Raw genomic sequence first — 25,130 nt, 5'->3', positions numbered from 1 at the left:
TATTTTATAGTTCACAACAAGTGTCACAACAATCTTTACTGGAGGTTTAAAGCTAATAGAAACTGTTTGTTTTGTAATATCAGATGTGTTCCACCATTACTACCCTACCCCATTTATCTCCAAGCCTTGGCACACACACACACACACACACACACACACACACACACACACACACACACACACACACACACACACACACACACACACACACACACACACACACACACACACACACATCTGCTTGCACAAGCACACCCTATAGCTATCTCGATAAAGGGGATGTGTGGGTGCCCCTCTTTCATTTCCTGCCAAAAGGATGTGTCCTGGAGATCCCTTTGGAGGCGGGAAAGAAGAGGCCCCCTAACGTGTGCGCATTCACATCAGCGCGTCAGTCACATGCCCGGACGAATACACGCATACGTGTGTGTGTGTGTGTGTGTGTGTGTGTGTGTGACCTCCACTCTCTCTTTCTCTATTACACACACACACACACACGCACGCGCGCACACGCACGCACGCACGCACGCACACACACACACACACACACACACACACCACAATCCTATCTCATCTCCCAGTGGAGATGTGATAGGATACGACAGTGTGGTTCTGTGAAGATTGCGCTGGGATTGAGATTAACATTAGAGAGTTTATCTGCACACAAATGTGATCAAGGATGAAATTACTTTAACAGGCTTCAATTAGCCTCCATTGTTGTCCATCATTTATTTGCCCTCCAAATTTGATATGTATGCTGGCAACGCTGCCCCCCCCTTCCATGTTAGCCTCCACAGTAATAATGTTTTCCGTGTCTCTCTGTTTTTCTCTGCTTCAGAACAAGCACCAGGCTGTGCCTCCCATGGGTGCCAGTTTCACTGTGCTGTGACTCATGATGGGCCTCTGTGCTACTGTAGCAACGGCTATGAGGTTGCTGCAGATGGAAAGGCATGTAAAGGTGAGTGGGTGATTTGGCAGATTTTTTTCTAGCTTGGCCGAAGTTAAATTGATAAAATCATCTGATTACTCTGGCCTTCTACTTGCTGACTGAAATCTGCGTGGGGCAGCATATAAAGATGATTAAAGATTTTTATAAAACCATTTGCGTCAAGGTAGTAGACAAATGCATGTTCCAGAGTTTGCTAGTAACCTTTGCTTTTTGTTACATGGGAATAAGATAATTTTCTTTTACACCCAATGCAGCAAGTATATTTCATCACTGACTGTATCTGTTAATGTATTGTGTGATTTGCCTGTAGATTTCAATGAGTGCAATGTGTACGGGACGTGCAGTCAGACCTGCACTAACACCGAGGGCTCCTACACCTGCAGCTGTGTGGAGGGCTACCTGCTGCAGCCTGACAACCGCTCCTGCAAAGCCAAAAATGGTGAGAAAACACACCGAACAACTGCAACCGAGAAAAGGATTCAGTTCATTTCAGACCAAAATTTTTTATTTAGTTGACTTATTTCTCTGGTGAAAATGTCTCCTGCATGGGATGGAACCCCCTTTTGTTTTACAAGCTTGTTAACTAGAGAGAGAAGTATTGACCTTTTGACTCCTCTTCATCTCCTCCTCATATCTCTTCCCCTTATGCCCTCTCTTCCCCATTTTATCCTCTTTCTCTGCTTGCCCTCCCTGCCTACTCCCCTGGTCCTGATCACCCTCCCCAGAGCCAGTGGATCGTCTGCCTATGCTGTTGATTGCTAACCTACATGACATCCGCTGCACCTCCCTGAGCGGTTCTACGTCCCGGCTGCCCTCCATCCCCACCAAGCAGACAATGGCTATGGACTTCATCTATGCTGAGGAGACCGTCTGCTGGATAGATGTGGGTGACACCCCCGCCGCCACCCAGCTGAAGTGCGCACGCATCCCTGACCTCAAGAGTGTCACTAACATCCGCACCATCAACATCTCCCTCAGCCTGCACCGTGAGTAATAGTTTAACTGACGAAAACTACTGTAACAGAAATCTTTTATTTCTAGAAACTGTATTTTCTGCTCACACAGATGAATGCTGTCAAGTTCTTTGAGGGTATGACAGTTTAGTTACAAACAGCCAGTAAAAGAGAATTTAATTCCTCGGATAAGAGCACTTAAGCAACGCCCTCATAATCAGTTGTCAGCTCACCCCGTGTGAAATTCCCTTACTTTGCCTCAGGAATCAAATGGTCAACTTAACATCTGCTAGCTCAGACAAATGTAAAAAACTTGAAGCAATTCAGCCTCGTCTCTTTAAGCTGCTCCTACTAGCATTAATGTGCCAAGTAGAAATGCTGAGTCCAGCTTTATTTTTCAAAAGGTTTGTCTTTGAAGAACAGGGGCATCCTGACACACCACTAAATCATCCCGTAGAGGCAATATGTGTGTAGCTTACATACGATACATATATGGCTGGCAGGATGCCTTCAGCCATTAATTTGCCCATTTCTTGACAGGCAAACCGTAACCTACTGTGTAGCCTGGTTTATGTACTGACTGTGCATTGCTATTCAGAAGCCTGGAAACGTATTCCTGCTTTTGTTTAATGCATTTGAATGTAATCGGTTCTATCCCAGAGTAGGCCATTGATCTTTCATACTATGACATAGAAGTTCTTTCTGCTTTCACAAGTCGTCGCAATCACTGTACATTTTGTCCTGGAAGGTGGTGTGTGTTGTGTGTGTGTGTGTGTTGTGTGTGTGTGCGTGTGCGTGTGTGTGTGTGTGTGTGTGTGTGTGTGTGTGTGTGTGTGTGTGTGTGTGTGTGTGTGTGTGTGTGTGTGTGTGTGTGTGTGTGTGTGTGTGTGTGTGTGTGTGTGTGTGTGTGTGTGTGTGTGTTAGATATAGACCTCAACTGATTGATTGACGAGTGAAATGTCTTGCCTGTGGAGGTAATGTTCTCATAGTCATAGGCATTGTCATTACTCACAGCCTTTCACCTGCTGGGCATCGCCCAGACACAGACTAACATGTGCAGCATGGGAACACTTCCCTCTGACAGACTTGCTCATATAATGCTGACATGATTTATCTCTGATTACAAGCCTGGCAGGGTTTGTTTTGATTCGCCTGACTGACGGAGCTGTTACTCTGTAAGAATAGGGGCAGAAATGTAGACAAAACATAAAAGCTAGGGTGTGGGTCCGTGCTCGTGTGCATATGTTTGTGCGTGTGGAAAGCGTTCCCTTGAGAATTGGCCTCAGGCATCTAACGGCAGACGCGAAGAAAACAAGTGGAGAAAGGCGGGTGTGTAGACCCAAACCTGCGACATGATTAGAAGTGCCTCGGCTCATATCCACTTCAAATGAAGCTTGTGCAACCGCTGTCACTGCTGACAGCCAGGGCTCAGAGGCTCAGTGGCTCAGTGAACCCCAGCAGCCTACAATGTTTTTTTTCCAGTTGGTTCACTGCACTTTCGTGAGTGGCCCATATCCAAACTCGCGCTCATGTTGTTACTGCCGTCGTTTTTTAAAATTTTTTATCCACTGCTCTGGTAAGCGGTCTGAGAAGTAAATGGGGGCAAAAGGTGGAATTGTACAGGGACCCCAAGAGAAAGATTGAAGCAAAAGAGACGAGGGAATGATAAAATGAGAGAGAGAAGGTACTGATTTGCTGTACCTTGGAGGTGTGTGTGTGTGTGTATATGCGAGTGGTCATGCAAATGGTATTTACATTCCTCCGTTGGGTTATGTCAGCCTGAACAGCCCCTACATTCCAGTCTGTCCAGTCAGGTCAACAAACTCATAGCTGTGGCTCAGACGGGCACGCACACGCACACGCACACGCACAGAAACACACATTCATCAACCTAAATACCTTGGACTCATGCACCCATTACTTGGTGACATATTATTTTTTATCATTTGAGATTTCGTCTGCCGCTATGCAGTTACTGTATCTGTCTATGTGCTGTCTCACTTGCGTACACTTGTAGAATATGCGAGGTTTGTATTTGACACCTAAGTCAATCTGTTAATAAGAGACAGCATCAAAATTAAACTAGCATTTAAGTTTCATCATATCTAATTTGGGACTCAGAAAGTGCAGTTTGGAATGAAACAATCGGGAGAATAAGTTTCTATTAAATTTATAAAATGGCTCTGCAATGCTCACACAGTGAAAAAGCCAAAGCGAACTGTCTCTTAGCGATTAACTAGCGAGAGATGTGTGTTGGCCAAATTTCTTGACCCATAATCTAGTTAATTTTTTTGATTTGCAAGTGTTCATTTTTAAAGTAAATTTGATGTGTGTGAGAAATGGATAGAGCAAGACCTGCAGCCTTGTAACTTAGTTTCAGAAATAAAACTTAAACTTGAGTGAGTGTGTGGGAAATATTATGTATCAAGCACAACCTTGTGTTTTTAAAGAGTACAATAATACTGTTGTATTTTCTTTAACTAAGCAACCAATCTACTTCCATTTTACACCGGCCCCACGCATGCCCAGTGTAAGTGAACGGTCATGTGATATTTTTTTGTCAGGCGTGTAAGTATGTATGGAAATTATTTCTAAAACAGTGCTGAAATACTCAAGTGGACAGAGATCGTTTTTTCGTTTTAAAACACCAGTAAAACGAAAAGGTATTAGTGTGGATGTAGCCTTAGACATAATGTCTGTGGATCTGACTCTGTGCTGTACTACTGAAATTGTTTAGAGGCAGCACTAAACCAACCAGATCTTGTGTCTTGAGACTAAACAATAGCCACACTCATTAAATGTATTTCCTTTGCTCTGTGAAATTGCACAATTTCTCATTTTTTTGGTTTTGTTTCATTTCATGAAAATGTTTTAAGAAGTTATTGGAGGCTTCGTTTTAGGTTAGGTGTCCCACCTTAACTTTAACACACTGTGGAAATCCCTGACAGTGTTGGTCCAGCCATGTCTGTTTGTTGGTTTTGAATGTCTTTTTTGCTCCCTGAGTGACTGAGAACAAACAAGCAAGAGGCTCTCTTTGGACTTTGGCTGACTCCCCATTTTTATGTTGCATCAGTCTGGGCTTTCAGCTGCGATAAGAGACCAAACCCCCTCTGTTAATTTGGTGGATCTCAGCTGAGTCAAAACGTAATTTGTGGCATGTAAAGTATTGTTTACCCTGTGGTCTTTTGCTTTAAAATGTTAGCCAAGCTTCACCTGTATGTCCTTCTTGATTTAACCATTTGCCTTTCCTTTTCATGAACTTGCTCTTTCAAAACAAAGTCTGATCATATAAATAATGCCAACGGTAACTCTGTTAGCTTTCTTCAGTGTTTTATAATGAGCAGGGCTCAGGTTGTAGGGTTCACACAAACAGGGTGATTTATAGCTTCTGGGAGCCAGAGAGAGCAGGGCCGATAAGTATACGAGGGTTCCAGATGTGGCCTGCTCTGTCTACATGTGTGAGTCTCTTACTGGGAAGATAAAAGGGGAACAGAGCCTACCGGTCCCATCCTCTCCACCCTCCGAGCGGAAATCCACAGCAGGGACCAGCCCTTCTCCCCATGTCCCCCTTCCCATCGACCTCCTTCCTTCTTCTTTCTTGCCTTTGTTCTTAAAGTTTTTTTTCACTAAATAAGTCAGTGCACAGTAGGTCTTTATAAATTTGTGTCAAAATCTGATGATAAAAGTATAGTTTTATGGTGAAAATCATTATAAATCCCTATTCGCACAGGACTAGTATTTCCAGAGGAACCACCAGATTTACTGACATGATCCCCGAATATGATGTCAAAGATCCGCTTATATAAAAAAATTAGACTATAGAGTATTTAAATTTAATATTCTTACATTATTTTATTATTAACAAAGCAGCCTCCATAGTTCTCAACTGTGTTGGAGGCAAAAAAACAATACAATACAAAATACCTTGCAAAAATTCAATACAAAATCACAGAGATGCCAAGATCTGTGTTTGTCAAAGTATGGTAGGTAATTTGTGGTTAAATCTTTCCTGGTCAAAATACGGACATGGCAGAATCCTACGGGATAAAGATCACAGAAAGCATCCGCGATTATAAGTTCCTAGAGGTCCCCATATTAATGTGCATCTAGTTAACACAAAGACTTCTAATGTACTGCATTATTCTCTCAGCTGTTATCTGCATCCACATGTATATTCTAACTAAAGGACTTAATTTTATCATTTCTTATCTCTTCTTTTTACCTGCAGCAGATGGGGATTTGCCAGTGTCATAACTGTTAAGAATTATAGCTCCTTATCTGGGGGAAGTATGTCAGGTGTAATGGTAAATCATAAACGCTTAACTCCAAAACTGTGCTCTTCAGAGGTCAATAGGGGTTTTTAAACCGATTAATGGGATACTCTTGGAACAGGAAGTATTATGGAAGTAGCGTGATGTCGATTCCCTCTGCCGTGCCCATGTAAACATAGGAATACTTGCACTGACATGCAAATAAAAAAAATAAGTCATGTACACATTTTGTGGTGCTATTTCTGTTGTTGTTTGACACGGATGTGTGACTAGTTTGAAGAACTAAATAGGCTGTGGCCCAGAATGTAAATAACTTTGCTTTTTGGGCAGAAAGCATATTTGTTGTTGCCCATAAGACCCCCTCAGTTCGTGAAACGTTTCCTCAGAGTAGTGTGAGCTGGTAGGTGTTAAGGGCAGGAAGTGAAATGGGGTTGTGAGGGCAGGGTAATTGGATGAAGAGAAAAGGGTGGGTTCATTCAGTTTCCCATCAAACTTTCCACTTAACAGAATCTGAAAGAGTAAGGACGTCAACAGACTGGCTGGCTCTCTGGATAAGGGGGTCCTCTAGTCGCAAGGCTGTTACACAACATAGTAGAGCACTGTGTTGCACAACCGGCTCCTCCACTGTGTATAGGAGTCTAATCAATGCCTGGTGCAGCCAGCCTTCCAGCTGGATTTCTTTAGAGTATGGTTTTAGAGCTGATACCAATGGGAGTATCACTATCCTTCTCAACTCCATGATAAACTTCCCCCCGTTGTCAGAATCTTGGTTCTGATGTTTATGAAACATCTTGGACTGTTTTTTACTCCCTCCCTTTGTTCTTTTTTTTTTTTTTTTTTTTTTTTTTTACTAGCTCATGAATTCACAGCAACCTCTCTATTAGACGTGAGATGGCCACAATCTTTGCAGACTTTCATTATTTTTTTTCCAGTGTGGAGGTGCACCAGAACTTTTAATGTTTCTGATATATATTTATTTCACCATCAATAACTTTCTGTCTTTCCCAACCACTGCCACAACCTGATCCTTCCTATTTCTCATTTTCTCCTCAGCCCTGCTTATACTGTAGCACTAGGCATACTGTAAGTCCCATGTGAGCCAGGCTTTTTGAAGCTCTGTGTATGTTTGGTAGGTGTGGTGGGGGGTCGGGTGGGGGGTTCTACATTAGGCCCAGATGTGTGTATGCTCTGTTTTGGATCTTGCATTGGCTCTGTCTGAGCAACATATTTTGTCGTTGTTGGGGGAGCTCCAGCGCAGATGTTTTCTTTATGAATTGTCAGAGCTCTGCAACGGTCTGACTGCTGGCTCACTGTCAATGGTGCTAAACCCCCTTTGGTGTACCCCAACTTCAAAGTTGTTGCTTGAAAAGAACGGTATAGACACGTATGGTCACTTTGATACTACATGTGTGAGTAGTGAGTCTGTGTGATATGTATGTGTGTATACAGTGTTCTGCCTTGAAAGAGAGTGTGGTGGCAGCTGTTAAAACATAAGGCTGTATGTATCTTCAAATCCCCCCCACCCCCCACTCCCACCTTCCCACAGCTGGGTCTCCCTGTGGTCTGGGAATTCTGCACCCAGTCCCATATAGGATAGAGGATCTCAGAGAGTGAGAAATATTTCCAGTGCTAACTCGACACTTCAAACCTCCTCAATCCTGGGGGAACTGTCTGAGAATATGCAATGCTTCCTCTTTCGAGGTTGGCTTGCCTTGGAGTTACAAAATGTCAAGTTCCTTTGTAGGAGGTGTTGCAACAGTATTTTGGGTCACTTTGACTTGTCAAGTTCATCCCTAAATTGACTGAGCTTTGGGTGTCATGTTTCTGTGCTGCTATGGAAAAACCCTTTTGCATGTGTGTGTTATGAACTTCACACCTTTGAAAATAAATATCCTCACACCTTTGAAAATAAATATCATGCAGAATTCATGCCAAGGAGTATTTACGGTATTCTCACTTTACCAGGACACTTTATGTTGTTTTTCTCCTTTTAATTGGTCCCACATACTGTATGTATGTTGCTTGTAAACTCCACCAAAATGTGCATCTTTATGCAGGTCTTTTAGTTGTGAGAAATCCTCTATAAATGGCAGATAGACTGATTTCCCATTTCCAGTAGGCTGTATGCCTTTCTGTTTGTTTCTGGTGTGTCACTTTCAACATGCCGGAAAACAGCAGGCAGACCAGTGAAAATGTTACGATTCTTTTTTTGATAGCCATTACTTATTCAATCTCTCTTCAAACTCGGTGCCAACTATTTTGGGACAATGTTCAGGCGCTGCTTGGACGGAGACTGACAGAATTTCTTGCTGAGATGACAAAGACAGTGCCAGAAAAGGGACGTAAATTCACATGTCTACCCGGGAGTGATTTTTCCATCACTGCCAATCTGAGCTGGAGCCGATAAATACTTGTGATTAGTGCAGAGTCACTTGTCCCGGGAATGAATGCTGATTATTACCTTCCCACTAAAAACAAAAACCAGATGTTAGTGGGTGTAGGCTTTCTTTTACTCCAGTCTGAAAGGGGCTTTAGTTTTATATATTTTTTAAATTCCTCCAGTGTGTTGTCATGTTGGTTAGTTTATGCAGGCCCACTGGGTTAGCAAAACTGCTTTGACGGACTTTCTCTTCATAGTCAAGGTCTTCTTTAGTCATTATAATAAGTGAGCCATGCACACTTATATATTTTATAAAACAGTGTATCCTCAAATTCACCCAAAAGTAAAGTCTGGAGTACGGCATAAAAAGTGCAGGCCTTCACCTCTCACTCTTTGTCAGTCACTTTTTGTGTTTCTTTCCTTCCCCCATGCCCTGCTTGTCTTAATCAAAGACAAGTGGAGTGCTGGTAATGTACAACCTCTTGGACCCAGCAGTGCAGGAAGATGACAGAGGCTCATTAATTCAGCGCTGTTATTTTTGTTTTGGAGAGGGTCATGGCATCACAAAGTGAGAGGTTTTGAAATGAGGCTGGTATATGACCAAGAATTGCATAACTGTACTCCCACGAGGCTCTGCTTTTGTAATGGTTCTGTCTCCTCTTCTCTTCGCTGCATCCCTCAGATGTGGAGCAGATGGCTATCGACTGGCTGACCGGAAACTTCTACTTTGTGGATGACGTGGATGACCGGGTGTTTGTCTGCAACAAGAATGGCCAGACATGCGTGACCCTTCTGGACCAAGAGCTGTACAACCCTAAAGGCATCGCCTTGGACCCGGCTATGGGGTCTGTACTTCCCTCCACTCTTCTTGACCTAACAATACCCTCAGCAGCGTTTTAGCAACACTTGAGAGGAAAATGATGTCTTATGATCAGACGACATGCTGACCAAACATGCGGTCAAAATCAAAGCACTTCCTCCAGATGGAAATACTTGCATGTTTGCTGTTTCTTTTCCTGATACTGACAAAGTTCCCTTTTCTGTAACATTACCTTGTTCCTCTTCTTCTACTACAGCAAAGTGTTCTTCACAGACTATGGGTCTACGCCGAGGGTGGAGCGCTGTGACATGGATGGCCAGAACCGCACTAAGCTGGTGGACAGCAAAATTGTCTTCCCCCATGGTATCACACTGGACCTGGTCAACCGGTTGGTGTACTGGGCTGACGCCTACCTGGACTACATCGAAGTAGTCGACTACGAGGGCAAAAACCGACACACTATTATCCAGGGCCTGCTGGTGAGGTTTGAAGGATGTCGGATGGGTGTGAACACAAAAAAATACCATTGACACTCAAACATACATAGAGATGCACTCAAGAAAATAGATTTTCAGATAGTTGAGCCTCTTTTTAAAGGTTGAATCAAGCAGCAATAGCACAGAGTCCCTGCTTACTTTTCAGTCTTTCCATAAATAAAATTAAACATCTGTTTTCCACATCTGTATCATCATTGATTTAATATCATCATCTTCTAGAGGTAGTACTGGTTTCCAGTTGTCTCTTGTTTGTCAAGGCAAATAGAGCCATCCTCTCCTGAGAACAAGACCTATTTTATTGCCATGATTGATATTACTTAAAGATTGTGTGATTTTCCTGGCTAGTGCCTCTCTAAACAGATTAGTCTGGCCATTACGAAGCTTGGCTCAAACTTTAAGTAGAGTAATGATCTTAATGAAATCAGGACTGCAGTGATGCTGTGCAGGGGGAAGTAATATGAGCCTGACCCATACATCTTTCTGACAGTAGAGGAGAGCTGCACAGAAAAGACACTTGTATAAGTAAAACCTATCTCTGTTTAACAGCCGATTGGAAGTGTAGCCATTGTACTACCCTGTGCCAAGTTTATACAATCTCTCTCTCCTTATCTCTCTGTCCGTGTCCGTCTGAGTCTGTCTGTCAGAGATTTCTTCACATTGTTAGAACCTGTCAAAATTTGTTTATACTGATTGTTAGGAAAGTTTCATTATGCAGCAGTTACAGCGTTCAAGATAAAAATGTGTACACAAACAATATCACAAAAGCCATTAGTCATGCACCATGAGCTGTTTCACTGAGAACGTCAGCATTTTCAGTTGCAAGCTCAAGACAACTTTTTTGGCTAGCTCAAGACAAGCTCAAGACAACTTTTTTAATTTCGCTGCTTTATTTTCTCACTGCATTTCAGATTGAGCACCTTTACGGGCTGACTGTATTTGAGAACTACCTGTATGCCACCAATTCAGACGAAGGCAACCTCAACCCAAAGACCAGCGTGATCCGAGTGAACCGCTTCAACAGCTCCGACTTCCAGGTGGTGACGCGAGTAGACAGGGGAGCCGCACTGCACGTGTACCACCAGAGGCGCCAACCTCAAGGTACTCATTCAAGAAGGCACTTGGCTTGACTGCTTACTGATTGCAGTTACCATTGCATGACTGTTGTTTTTTTTGCCTTTTCTCCTGGCTTAGTGCGCAGCCATGCATGTGCCCTGGATCAGTTTGGGAAGGCTGGAGGTTGCTCTGACATATGTCTGCTGAGCAACAGCCACAAAACCCGTACGTGTCGTTGTCGCTCTGGATTCAGCCTTGGCAGCGATGGAAAGTCCTGCAAGAGTGAGTATCAAGACTGAGGGGGGAATTTATTTGGACAAATATGAACCCCTTCCCAGTAGTTTCAGCAGTAATGATTGATGATGGCAACAAAGTAATGGTGGTTACAAAAACGCTGGCAGAAATCATGACAGTTATTCATTGAGAATATTTCTTTCTTACTTCCCCTGCAGAACCAGACCATGAGTTGTTCTTGGTGTACGGTAAGGGTCGCCCTGGAATCATCAGGGGCATGGACATGAACGCTAAAGTTCCTGATGAATACATGATTCCCATTGAGAACCTCATGAACCCACGAGCTCTGGATTTCCACGCCGCCAGTGAATTCATCTACTTTGCAGATGCCACCAACTATATTATTGGCCGACAGAAAATAGATGGCACAGAAAGGGACACCATACTAAAGGAAGGTAAGAATACAATGATGGCTTTGCACAGGATTCTGGCAAATATTTTTACTCTATCAAAATCCAGGAACTAAGGGTTGAAAAGAATTCAGTCAGGCTTTTCCATTTGATTTTCACTTTATTCTCTTCATATTCATCCTGAATTGGCCAGCTAATAATTTCCTTTTCACACCGACTTCTTTCGCTTATCTCAGGAATTCACACAGTAGAGGGGATAGCAGTAGACTGGATGGGAGGTAATCTCTACTGGACAGATGATGGGCCTAAGAAGACTATCAGCGTCGCCAGGCTGGAGAAGGCTTCTCAGACCCGCATGACTCTCATTGAGGGCAAGATGAGCCACCCTCGTGCAATTGTGGTGGACCCTCAGAATGGGTGAGACAGTGGAGGAGAGGGGATTGTTATTTAAATGGTTATTCATTGTTAATAAATGCTATGTTAAAGTTATTTATCCAGTTGTAATGTTTAGGTGAAGCAGCATTCAACCTCTGTGTTAGTATGAGTACTTCTAGTGTATTGGGAGAGGATAGTCTTAATGCCTGTACTGTAGATGTTTGTTAAAGCATTCATTACATTGGTATGAGTGTGTGTGTGGGAGCTGATGATTTTTCAAGGCATTTTTGGATACTCCCTCTTTTGTTTTTTTTTCCATGGAATGATCTTTAAAAATGCATCAAAACTTAAAAAGTGTCAAACATTTTGACGACTGCAGCTGTCACGGAAAACTCATCTCACTCTGCTTTTGAACTTCATGATTCATCTTCTCTTCTCCCAGATGGATGTACTGGACTGACTGGGAGGAGGACCCTACAGAGAGCAACAGAGGGAAGATCAAGAAAGCATGGATGGATGGTTCCCATCACCAAGTGTTCCTGACCAGCAAGACAGTGCTGTGGCCTAATGGCTTGAGTTTGGACATTCCCCAGGGCATCCTGTACTGGGTGGATGCTTACTACGACCGCATTGAGTTGGTTTACCTCAACAACACTGAGCGCAAGGTTGGTTATTCTCATGGAATATATTTAGACTGTGTTATATTTTTGTATTTACCGACAATGAAAGCGTTATTACTCCAAAGTATTAAAAAAACATTTTGGTCAGAAAATCAAGGTAATCAGTTTGTTGGAACACAGGTAATATTTGGAGATCCAACCCTTTTCTCTTTTCCTGATTCAAAAGGTGGTGTATGAGGGCCAGGAGCTTAACCACGCCTTCGGCTTATGTCATTACAAAGAATTTCTTTTTTGGAATGAGTACCGCGGCGGCAGCATTTACAAACTGGACCAGGCCACTAAGACAGTCACTCTACTCCGCAACGAGAGGCCACCCATCTTTGAGATTAGAGTGTATGATGCACACCAGCAGCAAGGTATATCTCTACTACTCATTCATCCTCACTTCACGACTTGCTCATGAATAGATCAAATGATAATATTTTTACTTTCTGCTTGGTTTGTCTTTTCTTCTAGGCTCCAATGCGTGTCGAGTTAATAATGGTGGCTGTAGCAGTCTGTGCCTTGCTATTCCTGACGGCAGGTCCTGTGGCTGCGCTAACGATCAAATCCTAGATGTCGATAATGTCACCTGCAAAGGTACTTAGCTGCTCAGCCAGTAGAAAGGTTTCACAAAAGATCAATGTGGAAGGTTATGGAAAATTCATTACTCAGCAGCAGTTGAGGCTGTTAAGAATCTATGCTGTACTTTCCATTTGCAAGGTATACTATACGCGATCTTTGCCAAATCTAGGGAGTTTACTCTTCTCTAGCAACTTTGAAAAACTGATGAAAGCGTACCTAGGATCCAAAAGGTTTTGTTTTGTTTGGTGCTTAGCTCTTGTCTTAATGGCCGATCTGCCCATCCTCCTACCCCTGATTTCATCTCCAGCCAACCCCTCCTACGTCCCACCGCCGCAGTGCCAGCCTGGGGAGTTTGCCTGCAAGAATAACCGCTGCATCCAAGAGCGCTGGAAGTGTGATGGGGACAACGACTGTCTGGACAACAGCGATGAGGCCCCTGAGCTCTGCCGTAAGTGTGCCACGTCATTGTCATGGTTACACAGCAACACAGAGATAAACATAATTTCAGTTTAAGGATCTTAGCTAATGTGAAACGACAGTGCCCAAACTACAGTTTCCAAGATTGTCTTTTTCATGCAGCGTAATGTGATTCAAATTTCTCTTACCAGTTCACTGTGAGAATTAGAGACTCATATTTTCCTTGGATGTTGTTCTCTTTTTGTGACTCATTTAAAGTGACAGATTTAAAGGGTGAGAGGATTATTTAGCAGGCTATATAGTATATCAAACAGAAAGCTTTGATTAACCAGTGAGCTTGATTTTCAAGAAATAGAAATTTTTATAGCAGAAAAACACTGGCAAGTTGCTGGGGAGCGCTTCATCCACATTTACAACGCCAGTGCCTTTCAAAAAGCTCCAGATATTTTCAACTAGAAGTGCTCTGAGAAGCCGCACAAGAAAGTCAGAGTTTAGAATAAAGGTGGTTGGTGCAGTGCTTTTTCTTTAGGCACAAACTCTCTCCTCATTGGTAACAATTAGAAAAAAAGAAGCTGATGCTAAGAACAGAACTCCATAAGGACATTCAACCTTAATGTATACTTTTCTTTTTTCTACCCCAGACCAGCACACCTGCCCAGCTGACCGATTCAAATGCCAGAACAACCGCTGTATCCCCCTGCGATGGCTGTGTGATGGCGACAATGACTGTGGCAATGATGAAGATGAATCCAACACCACCTGCTCTGGTATATATAAACCTGAAGGTCTTGGTAGATTAGAGAGCATTACAGTTTTTCATATTCTGTTGGTTTGAAAGATACAACATTTGATTTGACGAATATGTATTTGATCTGCAACTAAGATAAGATAAGATAATCCTTTATTAGCTTATTAACTAGGGTTATTGCTGTTAAATGACAAGTATTTCAAAGGCAGTTATTAATGGTTAGTTAAAATGGTATAAGTTGAAGAAAGACCATTGGGCAGACAGAGTTGCAACTAAAGCAGACATATTGGGATCTGTTAGTTTTGAGTTAATTCAGTTCAGATTTGTGCGGTGATGGCGGCATGAAATAAAAAAACAGCGTTGGTCCTTGGCTAACAGCGTTTGTTACTTTTAAAAAGAGCCGTCTCTCTGATCGTAGATTAGAAATTGTCTTTAATTTAATTAAGATGATGGTATTGTTTTGCAGTCACAACCATTTAAAGCAGTTTTTGTAGCAATAGAATATTGGAAATTAGGTTGTCAAGGTCTTATTTGACCATGATGAGTCATTGCGAGCTTAAATGTTGAGTCAGGGATATTGCAAGAGGGACTTTTTATATCTATTACCTGTTTTATGCCAGCTCGCACATGCCCACCGAACCAGTACCCTTGTGCCAGTGGGCGCTGCATCCCCATTTCCTGGACATGTGACCTGGATGACGACTGTGGAGACCGCTCCGATGAACCAGACTCCTGTGGTGAGTCTTAAATTGCACCATTATATTGCCGCTTTTACATCTTTTTAGATCTTATGTTTTTAACATATTCTCTCTTGACCCCTCTTCAGCTTATCCAACCTGCTTCCCTCTGACTCAGTTCACCTGCGCCAATGGCCGCTGCATAAACATCAACTGGCGCTGTGACAACGGTAATCTTCTTCTTAGACTTTCTTCATCCGGGAAGCTGCAAAAACAACCCAATAACCGACAACGAAATATTCTGTGTGTTCATGTACAGACAATGACTGTGGAGATAACAGTGATGAAGCAGGCTGCAGCCATTCCTGCTCCAGTGTCCAGTTTAAATGTAACAGTGGCCGCTGCATCCCAGAATACTGGACCTGTGACGGCGACAACGACTGTGGAGACTACAGCGACGAGACTCATGCCAACTGTACCAACCAGGGTAAGGAGCAATTACTGTTTGTACCAAACTGAAATAGCTCTGCTCTAAGTATTTGCTTTTCCTTTCTTTTCGGCATTGTTTATACTTTTACCAGCATTATCTAGCCCCATCACATCATGTATTGTATTGTCGTTTACAAAGGTTGACACAACAAAGACGGGCTCGTCTCCCTCCCTGTTTTATTTCCTCCGCTGTGCATGCCCTGCCTGACCTCTGGCTTCCAGTTATCACTTTATGTTTTGTGGTTAGATAACAATTAAACTATTTCATGGTCTTGTACAAATGGCACAGATGTTTTGACTCTGCTGCCGTGATATGGATTTCCATGTTTAGAGTTTGAAATAGCTGATTTGGAACATTGAGTTTTGCTGGTTAACCACTATTGTAACAATCACTGAGGCAGCGTCATAGAACAGCAACGCACTTATTCTTCAGGCTGCCTAGAAGCATACGCTCCTCTTCACTGTCTAAGTCCCAGCATGCAATAACGGGGCCCAGCGTGACCTGTTGGTCTAATGAGCAATCTGTGCTCTTTGTGTGTGTCTGGCTGTGTGTGTGTGTTTGTGAGATCTCTTGGCATGATGTCTATAAGTTATTAACTGAAATAAAAAGGCATTGCTATTGCCTTCCCTTCTTGTATATTGTATTCTGTGCTGAAAGGTCCCTGGTCCATTTCCTGCTTTAGCCCTGCCAAGAGCTGACCTTTGCTATGAGGGGATGTCATTGTGCCACCTCACCACTGGTGCCTTTTAATCAGTCACTGAGCTGTGTGTGTCATTGTTGTTTGACTTGGTTCAGTTTCAGGTTGTTATCCCAGCATACCTAAACATTAATTAATGACTAGAATTTCCTCTTCTTTGTTCTCTCCGTTTTTTGGCAAGTGTGTGTGTGTGTGGTCTGTGCAAGGGTTGTGTGCTGGTTGAGATTCGAGTCTAGTCATTTTTCAGTTGCTGAATTTTATTGCTTCTTTGACATTGGCTAAACTGTTCACTCCATCTTTTTGGTTTGGCTTACTATCACACTTTGTCTTTGTCTGTTTTCTCTCCAGCTACCCGTCCTCCAGGCGGCTGCCACGTGGATGAGTTCCAGTGTCGGATGGACGGTCTGTGCATTCCCATGCGCTGGCGCTGTGATGGGGACACAGACTGTATGGACCTGAGTGATGAGAACAACTGCGAGGGTGTGACCCACATGTGTGACCCGGCAGTCAAGTTTAGCTGCAGGGACTCTGGTGAGGATGCTTTCAGCTGGGCTTAAGTACCAGATGTTAAGGTCGATGAACCGTTTAACAATGTTGTTGTGTTAGTACAGATATGTTTTTTTTTTTTCTCTCTGACAAATAGATGAAAGAGTAATTGCCTGCTCACACCAGAAACTAGCTGTGGAAAATTAATTTACGCATCCCTCATGTGGCTAGTTTGTGGCTTTTATGTTGTGGCAAACTGGATACAAAGAGGAAACTAAACCACAGCTCCACTTTGGCGAGCAGCATAATATGAGATTGGATTGGTAGAGTTCAAAATGGAGGAAGCTTGCACCATTTTGGACTCTCCGGTTCTCTCCATTCTCTCAAAGGTCGGCACCATCAGGATGATTTGCAATTGGTCAAAGGCTTGAATTTGCGTGTCAATTCATCAAAAGTTCATTTAATTTCAAGCTCCTGAGCAAATCCTCTGATTGCAGTAATTTTATTTGAATTTATAGATTTTTAATAGAAATGATGGTGTGACCATGTCCTGAAACTTGTTTAAAAACAATGACTATGAAGATATTAAAGTCTTAAAATAACACAAGCTGATCATTTTTATTTTGTGGTCTTGCCAGCTCGTTGCATCAGCAAAGCTTGGGTTTGTGATGGCGACAGTGACTGTGAGGACAACTCTGACGAGGACAACTGCGAGGCGTTGGTGTGCAAGTTGTCTCACCACATGTGTGCTACCAACGACTCCATCTGTCTGCCTGCTGAGAAGCTGTGTGATGGCACTGACGATTGTCCGGATGGCTCTGACGAGAAACTTTGTGGTAAAACGTTCGACATAAACCAGAACAGGAAAATGTCTTCAGTACCTGTTTCATTTGTCCTGTACCTTCTATATTAATGTTAAAAACACCTTAAACAGAACATACAACTCTTTTGTCTTAGATATATTCCAGCTCATTCCAAATCTGTTTCTTGCCTGCAGATTTGTGCTCATTGGACAATGGTGGCTGCAGCCACAACTGCAGCATCATTCCCGGGGAGGGCTTCATGTGCTCATGTCCCCTGGGCATGGAGCTGGGAGCCGACAACAAGACCTGCCAGATCCAGAGCTTCTGCGCCAAACATCTTAAGTGTAGCCAGAAGTGTGAGCAGGAGAAATCCAGTGTCAAGTGCTCCTGCTATGAGGGCTGGGAGCTTGAGTCTGACATGGAGAGCTGCAAAAGCACTGGTAAGGTAAAACAGTGCACTTTTGGCACCAACAGTTTATCTACTCCTACAAACTGAAGAATTTCTTTTGGCCCCAAATTGAGAGCAAAAGTATTTTTCTTGTGCTGAAGAAACTCCACAAGCCTTATTCTGCTATAAGTATATCCAGTATTTAATGGATCATGGTGTTGAAGATATCTAAGTGAGAAACAAATGCCTTCAACTATATATATACTTTTTAAAGGACAGATGGAGTGGAAGACATTGCTCAGACAGCTGTGGCAGGATTTGATCCAAAACAAACAAGGGGCTTTGTGAATCTGGACTCTAAGATAAGATTTAACGTGATGAGACACTAACACTTTTCCGGGTTTAACATCTTTGCCCTCAGATCCGTTCAAGCCTTTCATCATCTTTTCCAACCGCCATGAGATCAGAAGGATTGAGCTTCACAAGGGGGAGTTCAATGTGCTGGTTCCAGGGCTGAGGAACACCATCGCCTTGGACTTCCACCTCAACCAGAGCACCCTGTACTGGACTGATGTCGTAGAGGACAAGATCTACCGTGGGAAATTGTCTGATAATGGTGGTGAGGCTGCTAGTTTGATAAAACTTTTGGTAATCTTGGGTTATGCAGAGAGATGGATGGGTTAGTGGCATGATTAGCCACTCAGAAGAGTCTAATTAACATAGTAATAAGTTATATTTTCATTTTTGCAAGTTAAATAAAAGTAGTAAAGTGGGTTTCTCCTTTCTGAGATGGCAAATTATATTTGTTACTTTGACTGAGCATTTCTCCTGAATCAACTTCCGCTGAGCACTCTGTAATTTCTCAGAGCCAAATGTTTTTAAAAAGAGTCTGTGGTCAGCAGCAGCGGTCTGTGACCCTGAATAAATAGCCAGGTCATGGCCGGCCTTTACTGCTCCAAAACCCCAGGTCTCTTTGCCAATCCAGGTTGTGTTCCCAGCACAGCACTTGGGGAGCACACGGAAGGCTTTGTCTCTTCCCATTTGTCTCAGTACTCGATGTGCGTGACTGCAGCTAGAACACTGATGTAGCGTAGGAGGCACAATACACTGCAGCTCCAGTTCCCAGCCCTCCAACTGCACCATTAAAACAGCACTGCCAAGCAGAGACATTGTGATCAACATAGATCAGCTCCTGCTGCTTGTTGTTGAAGCCATTTCAGAGTCTCTAAAGTTGTTGGCATACACTGTGTAGTTCACACAGCTCAACCAAGACAACCCTACCCACACATACACGCAGAAAGGCAGCCATAACTCCAGCATTCCTTTAAGCAAACTGTGAAGACCTATCATTCTCCCTCTAATTACCACTGGAAAGCCTTGTGAAGAACTTGTCTGATCACCCTCAGCCAGAGATGATCACACATTTTGGTTTGCACTTTAGTCTGCATGTTCCTGTTGTTTCTGGGAAAGATTAAAAAGAGTGGGAGATCTTGTGTTGGATGTTTGTTTTTCTTAGAGGTTGGGCAGTGGGGCTGAGAAGATAGCGCTGGTTGGACCCACACTGACAGACACAGCAGCAGTGCGTGCTGTTCACAGACAGATTCCATAAGAGCAAAGAATTCTAAACAATTTGTTATTTGTCAGAGTTTTTATTATCTTTTGAAATGAACCATATGTGCTGGCTGGAAATTTGCTCTCCTTGGTGATAGTGTCATAAGCCAAGCTATTAAACTAAATTAGCTGAATTACAACTGCTATTTTTCTACTTGAAATCACCACAAACATTAAAATGCTACAAAATGTCCCATTTTCATCTTGTTATTCAGTTATCTATAGCCAAAAACCATCATTCTTTTAAGTCCCTCTTTCTTTTTGTTTCCCATTCAGCCCTGACCAGTTTTGAGGTGGTGATCCAGTATGGACTGGCCACCCCCGAGGGCCTGGCCGTGGACTGGATAGCAGGAAACATCTACTGGGTTGAGAGCAATCTGGACCAGATTGAGGTTGCCAAACTGGATGGGACCATGAGAACCACCCTGCTGGCTGGGGAGGTGGAGCACCCAAGAGCCATCGCCCTAGACCCTCGTGATGGGTAAGAAGCATGGATCTAGGGACTATGAAGCTGTTTTAGGCCTTTCAGTAAATGGAAAGTTACTGGACTTTCCACTGGAATGATCTTTTTAGTGTATGCTATATTCCTGCTGATTTTTCTATTAAACTGAAAAATGTTCTCTTGTGAAGATACTGAAGATACTGTGCACATCTGTGAAAATCCCTCCTCACATTGATTTATATTTTGTTTGCAGTATTCTATTTTGGACTGACTGGGATGCCAGTCTGCCGAGGATTGAGGCAGCATCTATGAGTGGTGAAGGCAGACGCACCATCCACAAGGAAACAGGCAGTGGTGGCTGGCCCAATGGTCTCACTGTGGACTACATGGAGAGACGCATTGTCTGGATTGATGCAAGGTAACGTTTGCCACTAGTCTCTGAATATACAGAGTGCTCTCATGGCACAGCATCCACCCATTCACTCAGTATTTTTCTTTTGCTTGCCGTTATTCCTTTTTTGATAAACATGCAGATGTTCTTGGCTTATGTAAAATTAGATACAAAGTACAGACTCCTCTAGTAGCATGAGCATCATTCACTTAAGCTTATTGCACATATTATGTAAAGTATACATCTCTGCCTTAATCCTCCTCCAGGTCAGATGCTATCTACTCTGCTATGTATGACGGTTCGGGGCTGATTGAAGTGTTGCGGGGTCATGAGTATTTGTCCCACCCCTTTGCCGTCACCATGTATGGAGGAGAGGTCTACTGGACTGACTGGAGGACTAACACTCTGGCCAAAGCCAACAAATGGACAGGACACAACGTCACCGTAGTCCAGCGCACCAACACACAGCCCTTTGACTTGCAGGTCTACCACCCGTCCAGACAACCGGAGGGTAGGTTGCACACCACATGCATATGAATAAACAGACACTCAGAGAGAGAGAGAGACAGAGACAGAGACAGAGAGAGAGCCTCCATATCTCAGATTCAACCCCTACCTGTCAGCGTGGCTGACTGAGTTGGGCTTTAACTCAAAGGAGAATGGTGACGAGCACTCAGTTCATTGCTGACCGTGTTGATCCACAACTCCTTTTCTCCAAAGACAGCTGACCTTTCAAAGCTGTGAGATGTGTTGTCTCCTTACTCTGGCAGCAATTTGGACACCTCCTTCAGCCTCATTGATCAAAAAATTCACCTCACTGTTTGACATTTCCCACCGGCTGAGTTGGATATATAACCCTCCTCCTGCGACTAAAATGTCACGTCTTGGAGGTTCGAATGATTGACAAGGTGCCAAAAAGATCTGCAGTTAATCTGTCAAAATTAACTGTCACCTTGATGTCTTGTAGCCAAAAGCTATGGGTGTGTGGACAGCAGAGAGGCAATGGGTCCTGTAATGGGAAGCAGGAAAAGACAGAGATCTCACAGAATCGTTGATTGACAGCTGCAACTGATGCCCATGACAGTGATGAGGCAACACCCTAGGTTGACATGTCTGGCAGATGTGGGCTGTGTTGAATGGTCAAGTCCTATCTTGTCCCATCCACATTTCTTTGACCAAATGGAAAAAATCATGAGGTCAAGGAAAGATCAGGACCTTTCCTTAGCATTTAGATAATTCAACCGGCCTTACCATGGCTGCCACTTCTGGGTCGTTTCACTCAGTTAGGAAGCTTCCTAACAAAAATGACTTTTCAACCGCAGCCAAAGTATTTTTCTGCCCTCTCTCTTTCCTTGAGTGTCCATTGATGGAGAGGTCCATTACACGCTTGACTGTAATACTCTGGAAATAGCCTCTCACGTTAAACTGTTGGCTTAGTCTGGATTTATGCTCTATTTTTATGAATTTTGGGAGATGCTTTTTGAAAATATATACACCGCAATCTGCTAAACATAGTGTGAGCCTTAAAGGAAATACCCTATCTTTTAGTGTCTTTGTCTCTTTCATCAACATTTCCTCTCATTCTGTCTTTCAGCTCCTAACCCGTGTGCCACTAGTGATGGTAAAGGCCCCTGCTCCCACCTCTGTCTCATCAATTTCAACCAGACCTTCTCCTGTGCCTGCCCTCACCTCATGAAGCTTCAGCCCGACAAACGCACCTGCAAAGGTAAGGACACATACTGTACAGACCGGTTCTCTTAACTTAAAGAAAACGCCCAGACAGAGTGTGTTTATGCAACGCTGCCATATACAATGCATGTCATCAAGGAGCAAGAAACGGGCTCTTTCTTTGCAGGAATGTTTTCTCACAACTGTCATGACTGCTACAGTGCGCTCAGCTCCCAAGCGTGACATCAACGTCACTGACTGTCATCCCTTATGACAGAAGATCTAATTACTTATCCTCTGGTTCTGCCAGGCGGCCTTCTTCACTCTCATTTGCATTTCATTTCATATAAAAGACTGTCACAAGTGATGTGCCTGAAGTCTTCATTTATTTCTGGGTGTTTATGAGTGGGCTCAGGATGGTTTTGAGGGGTAGCTGTGGGAGTCTGTGTGCATGTGTGTATGTCTGAAAGTTAAGCAGAACAATCCTCATCTCAGCAGTGTAGATTCAAGGATAACTGGAATAGAGGGCGTCTTATGCGTTCCCCATCAACACAGGAATTTTCATGGAGCTGAGCAGAATCTCAACCAAACAGAAGTTTTTCTCTGAACCTGGACGCATTCAACACTTAAATTACGTTTAAGCTGCATGATTTTCTGACTGACAATAGGTAATTTGTCATCTCCAGCTCCCATCTCTCAGGCGATAATCAAGCCTCGACAATGGCAACATGTTACTGACTAGTCAGTTTGACCCTCTTGAGCTTCTGTTTCCACGGATCCAGCTTGCTCCAGCCTTTGATTGGGTGGCAAGTCCAGTGAGAAGAAGCCTAAACTTAATTAAACTTTCAATCACAATGTACTATATAGAAATGGGACAGACTTGAGCCAAGCTCAGGAGGTTTCTATACAGAGAAGTCTCTGTTGCTAACATTGGACTTTTATATACTTTATACATTGGCTTATTTGAAAATCTTTTCTCTCTTCGCCGTTCCCATCACTTGTAGATGTACATAATAATTCATGAAAATGCAACAGAAATGATTCAAATCGTTCTTATTCTGAGTACATGTTTTTTCTTTCTTCCTTCCAGAATCCCGCAAGTTCCTTCTTTATGCTCGTCAGATCGAGATCCGCGGTGTAGACATTGACAACCCCTACTACAACTACATCATCTCCTTCACCGTGCCGGACATAGACAACGTGACAGTGGTGGACTATGACGCTGTGGAGCATCGCATCTACTGGTCAGATGTTCGAACGCAGACAATCAAGAGAGCTTTCATTAACGGCACTGGGGTGGAGACTGTTGTGTCTGCTGGTGAGAACGATTACAGGAATATTTTTCATTCCAATTTTATCTTAATTCTTTGTTTTGATTTCAGTTGCTTGTTAAAACTTTCTGTATCTATTCGAAAATGAGATTAAACCCTTTTTGCATTGTGATTCCCCAGACCTTCCTAATGCTCACGGGTTGGCAGTAGACTGGGTGTCCAGAAACCTCTTCTGGACCAGCTACGATGCCAATAAGAAGCAAATCAATGTAGCAAGACTGGATGGATCTTTCAAGAATGCTGTCATCCAGGGCTTAGACAAGCCCCACTGTCTGGTGGTGCATCCGCTACTGGGGTGAGTTCTGTTTCCAGTTAGTTATGACTGCATTCAGATCAAGAAGTGAATTCTCTATCTGATGCTCTTTTTCTACCCTGACTGCCACTTCTCCCTTAGCCTACTTGTTTTTCCTCATTTGATGTCTCATTTGATGTCTCCTATTGCAATGCACCTTAGGTAGAGCATAGATCTTCTCCAGAAAATAAATCTCAGCTGCTCTTCATGTCTTATAACATTTATATTTGACTTCAGGAAGCTGTACTGGACCGACGGTGACAACATAAGCATGGCTAACATGGATGGTAGCAACAGCACCATACTTTTCACCGATCAAAAAGGACCAGTGGGTGAGCACATATACCCACTACTTTGAAAAATAACTGTCAGCAAAATAATAAGAGATCTCTATTTAACTCTACGGTGTAAAGCACAGATTAAGCCTATTAGGAATGTAAATGTATAATAGCATCATTATGTTTCCCACTCAGGCCTCTCTATAGACTATGAAAAAGAGCAGCTGTACTGGATCAGCTCAGGAAACAGCACCATTAGCCACTGTCATCTGGATGGGACGAAACTGGAAATCCTGGAAGGTGTTAAAGGAAAACTTATCAAGGCTACTGCACTGGCTATTATGGGTAAGTTGAAAAACATGATACCTTAAATGTATCCTCTCTGGTTTTCTCATCTGTCTGATCTGAAATTGTATAGTTACATATTATCCTACTGCTTATATGCTTAGAAAGATGTTAAAAGAATATCATACAAATATATTAATCAATTTCCCACACTGTAGGAGACAAGATGTGGTGGGCAGACCAGGGAACTGACCAGATAGGAACATGTGACAAAAAGGACGGAGGAAACTGGAAGGTTTTGCGAAACAACACCTCTCCAATGATGCACATGAGGATTTACGATGAGGATGTACAGAAAGGTAAGAAATTATAATCCAACATATTTTGGAAGAGTCGGAAATAATAAGATAATTTAGATTAAATTCACTTGAGACTCATGTTTTGACCATATTTATGCTCTATTCAGCCTAAAACTAGAAAAGAACAATATTTGTCTTTCTTTTTGGGCCTCACTGATCCTCTTTACTCCCTTTAGCGGGTATCAACCTGTGCAGTAACAACAATGGAGACTGCTCCCAGCTGTGTCTGCCTACCTCACCAACAACTAGGGCCTGCATGTGCACTGCTGGATACAGCCTCAAGACAGGACAGCAGTCCTGTGAAGGTAAGACACCATTTCACAGCTACAGTCACACATACTGTAGGAATTCAGTGAGCCCTAAAAACAACAATATATTGTTCTGTCTCTGAGCAGGCATGGGCTCTTTCCTGCTTTACTCTGTCCATGAGGGAATTAGAGGAATTCCACTCGACCCGGCAGACAAATCTGACGCCTTGGTGCCAGTGTCTGGCACCTCTCTGGCCGTCGGCATAGACTTCCACGCTGGTGAGTGAAACTGCTTGACATAAGTAACTGGAAGACCGTGCTTGAGTGACATTTTAA

The 25,130-nt window shown here is 43.1% G+C and overlaps 1 protein-coding gene across 1 annotated transcript in view; it reads left to right on the top strand.

The window, feature by feature from the left end:
• The window catches only part of lrp1ab (low density lipoprotein receptor-related protein 1Ab), an 83,249-nt gene that overhangs the window by 29,272 nt on the left and 28,847 nt on the right, over positions 1-25,130 (top strand). The window contains exons 4-35 of the mRNA XM_054608865.1: positions 836-955; positions 1,257-1,385; positions 1,672-1,932; positions 9,233-9,395; positions 9,627-9,849; positions 10,776-10,965; positions 11,059-11,202; positions 11,373-11,609; positions 11,801-11,981; positions 12,382-12,604; positions 12,786-12,975; positions 13,076-13,198; positions 13,491-13,631; positions 14,242-14,367; positions 14,969-15,085; positions 15,175-15,255; positions 15,345-15,512; positions 16,561-16,743; positions 17,337-17,534; positions 17,696-17,941; positions 18,311-18,508; positions 19,777-19,981; positions 20,196-20,360; positions 20,600-20,844; positions 21,928-22,059; positions 23,092-23,319; positions 23,453-23,627; positions 23,862-23,956; positions 24,098-24,247; positions 24,406-24,546; positions 24,723-24,851; positions 24,942-25,073. Coding sequence (XP_054464840.1) covers positions 836-955; positions 1,257-1,385; positions 1,672-1,932; positions 9,233-9,395; positions 9,627-9,849; positions 10,776-10,965; positions 11,059-11,202; positions 11,373-11,609; positions 11,801-11,981; positions 12,382-12,604; positions 12,786-12,975; positions 13,076-13,198; positions 13,491-13,631; positions 14,242-14,367; positions 14,969-15,085; positions 15,175-15,255; positions 15,345-15,512; positions 16,561-16,743; positions 17,337-17,534; positions 17,696-17,941; positions 18,311-18,508; positions 19,777-19,981; positions 20,196-20,360; positions 20,600-20,844; positions 21,928-22,059; positions 23,092-23,319; positions 23,453-23,627; positions 23,862-23,956; positions 24,098-24,247; positions 24,406-24,546; positions 24,723-24,851; positions 24,942-25,073 — 5,439 coding nt within the window. The remainder of the gene's footprint in view (positions 1-835; positions 956-1,256; positions 1,386-1,671; positions 1,933-9,232; positions 9,396-9,626; positions 9,850-10,775; positions 10,966-11,058; positions 11,203-11,372; positions 11,610-11,800; positions 11,982-12,381; positions 12,605-12,785; positions 12,976-13,075; positions 13,199-13,490; positions 13,632-14,241; positions 14,368-14,968; positions 15,086-15,174; positions 15,256-15,344; positions 15,513-16,560; positions 16,744-17,336; positions 17,535-17,695; positions 17,942-18,310; positions 18,509-19,776; positions 19,982-20,195; positions 20,361-20,599; positions 20,845-21,927; positions 22,060-23,091; positions 23,320-23,452; positions 23,628-23,861; positions 23,957-24,097; positions 24,248-24,405; positions 24,547-24,722; positions 24,852-24,941; positions 25,074-25,130) is intronic.

The sequence above is a fragment of the Anoplopoma fimbria genome, chromosome 12 (assembly GCF_027596085.1).
Source record: "Anoplopoma fimbria isolate UVic2021 breed Golden Eagle Sablefish chromosome 12, Afim_UVic_2022, whole genome shotgun sequence".
NCBI lineage: Eukaryota > Metazoa > Chordata > Actinopteri > Perciformes > Anoplopomatidae > Anoplopoma > Anoplopoma fimbria.
This window is presented reverse-complemented; position numbering and strand designations above follow the sequence as displayed.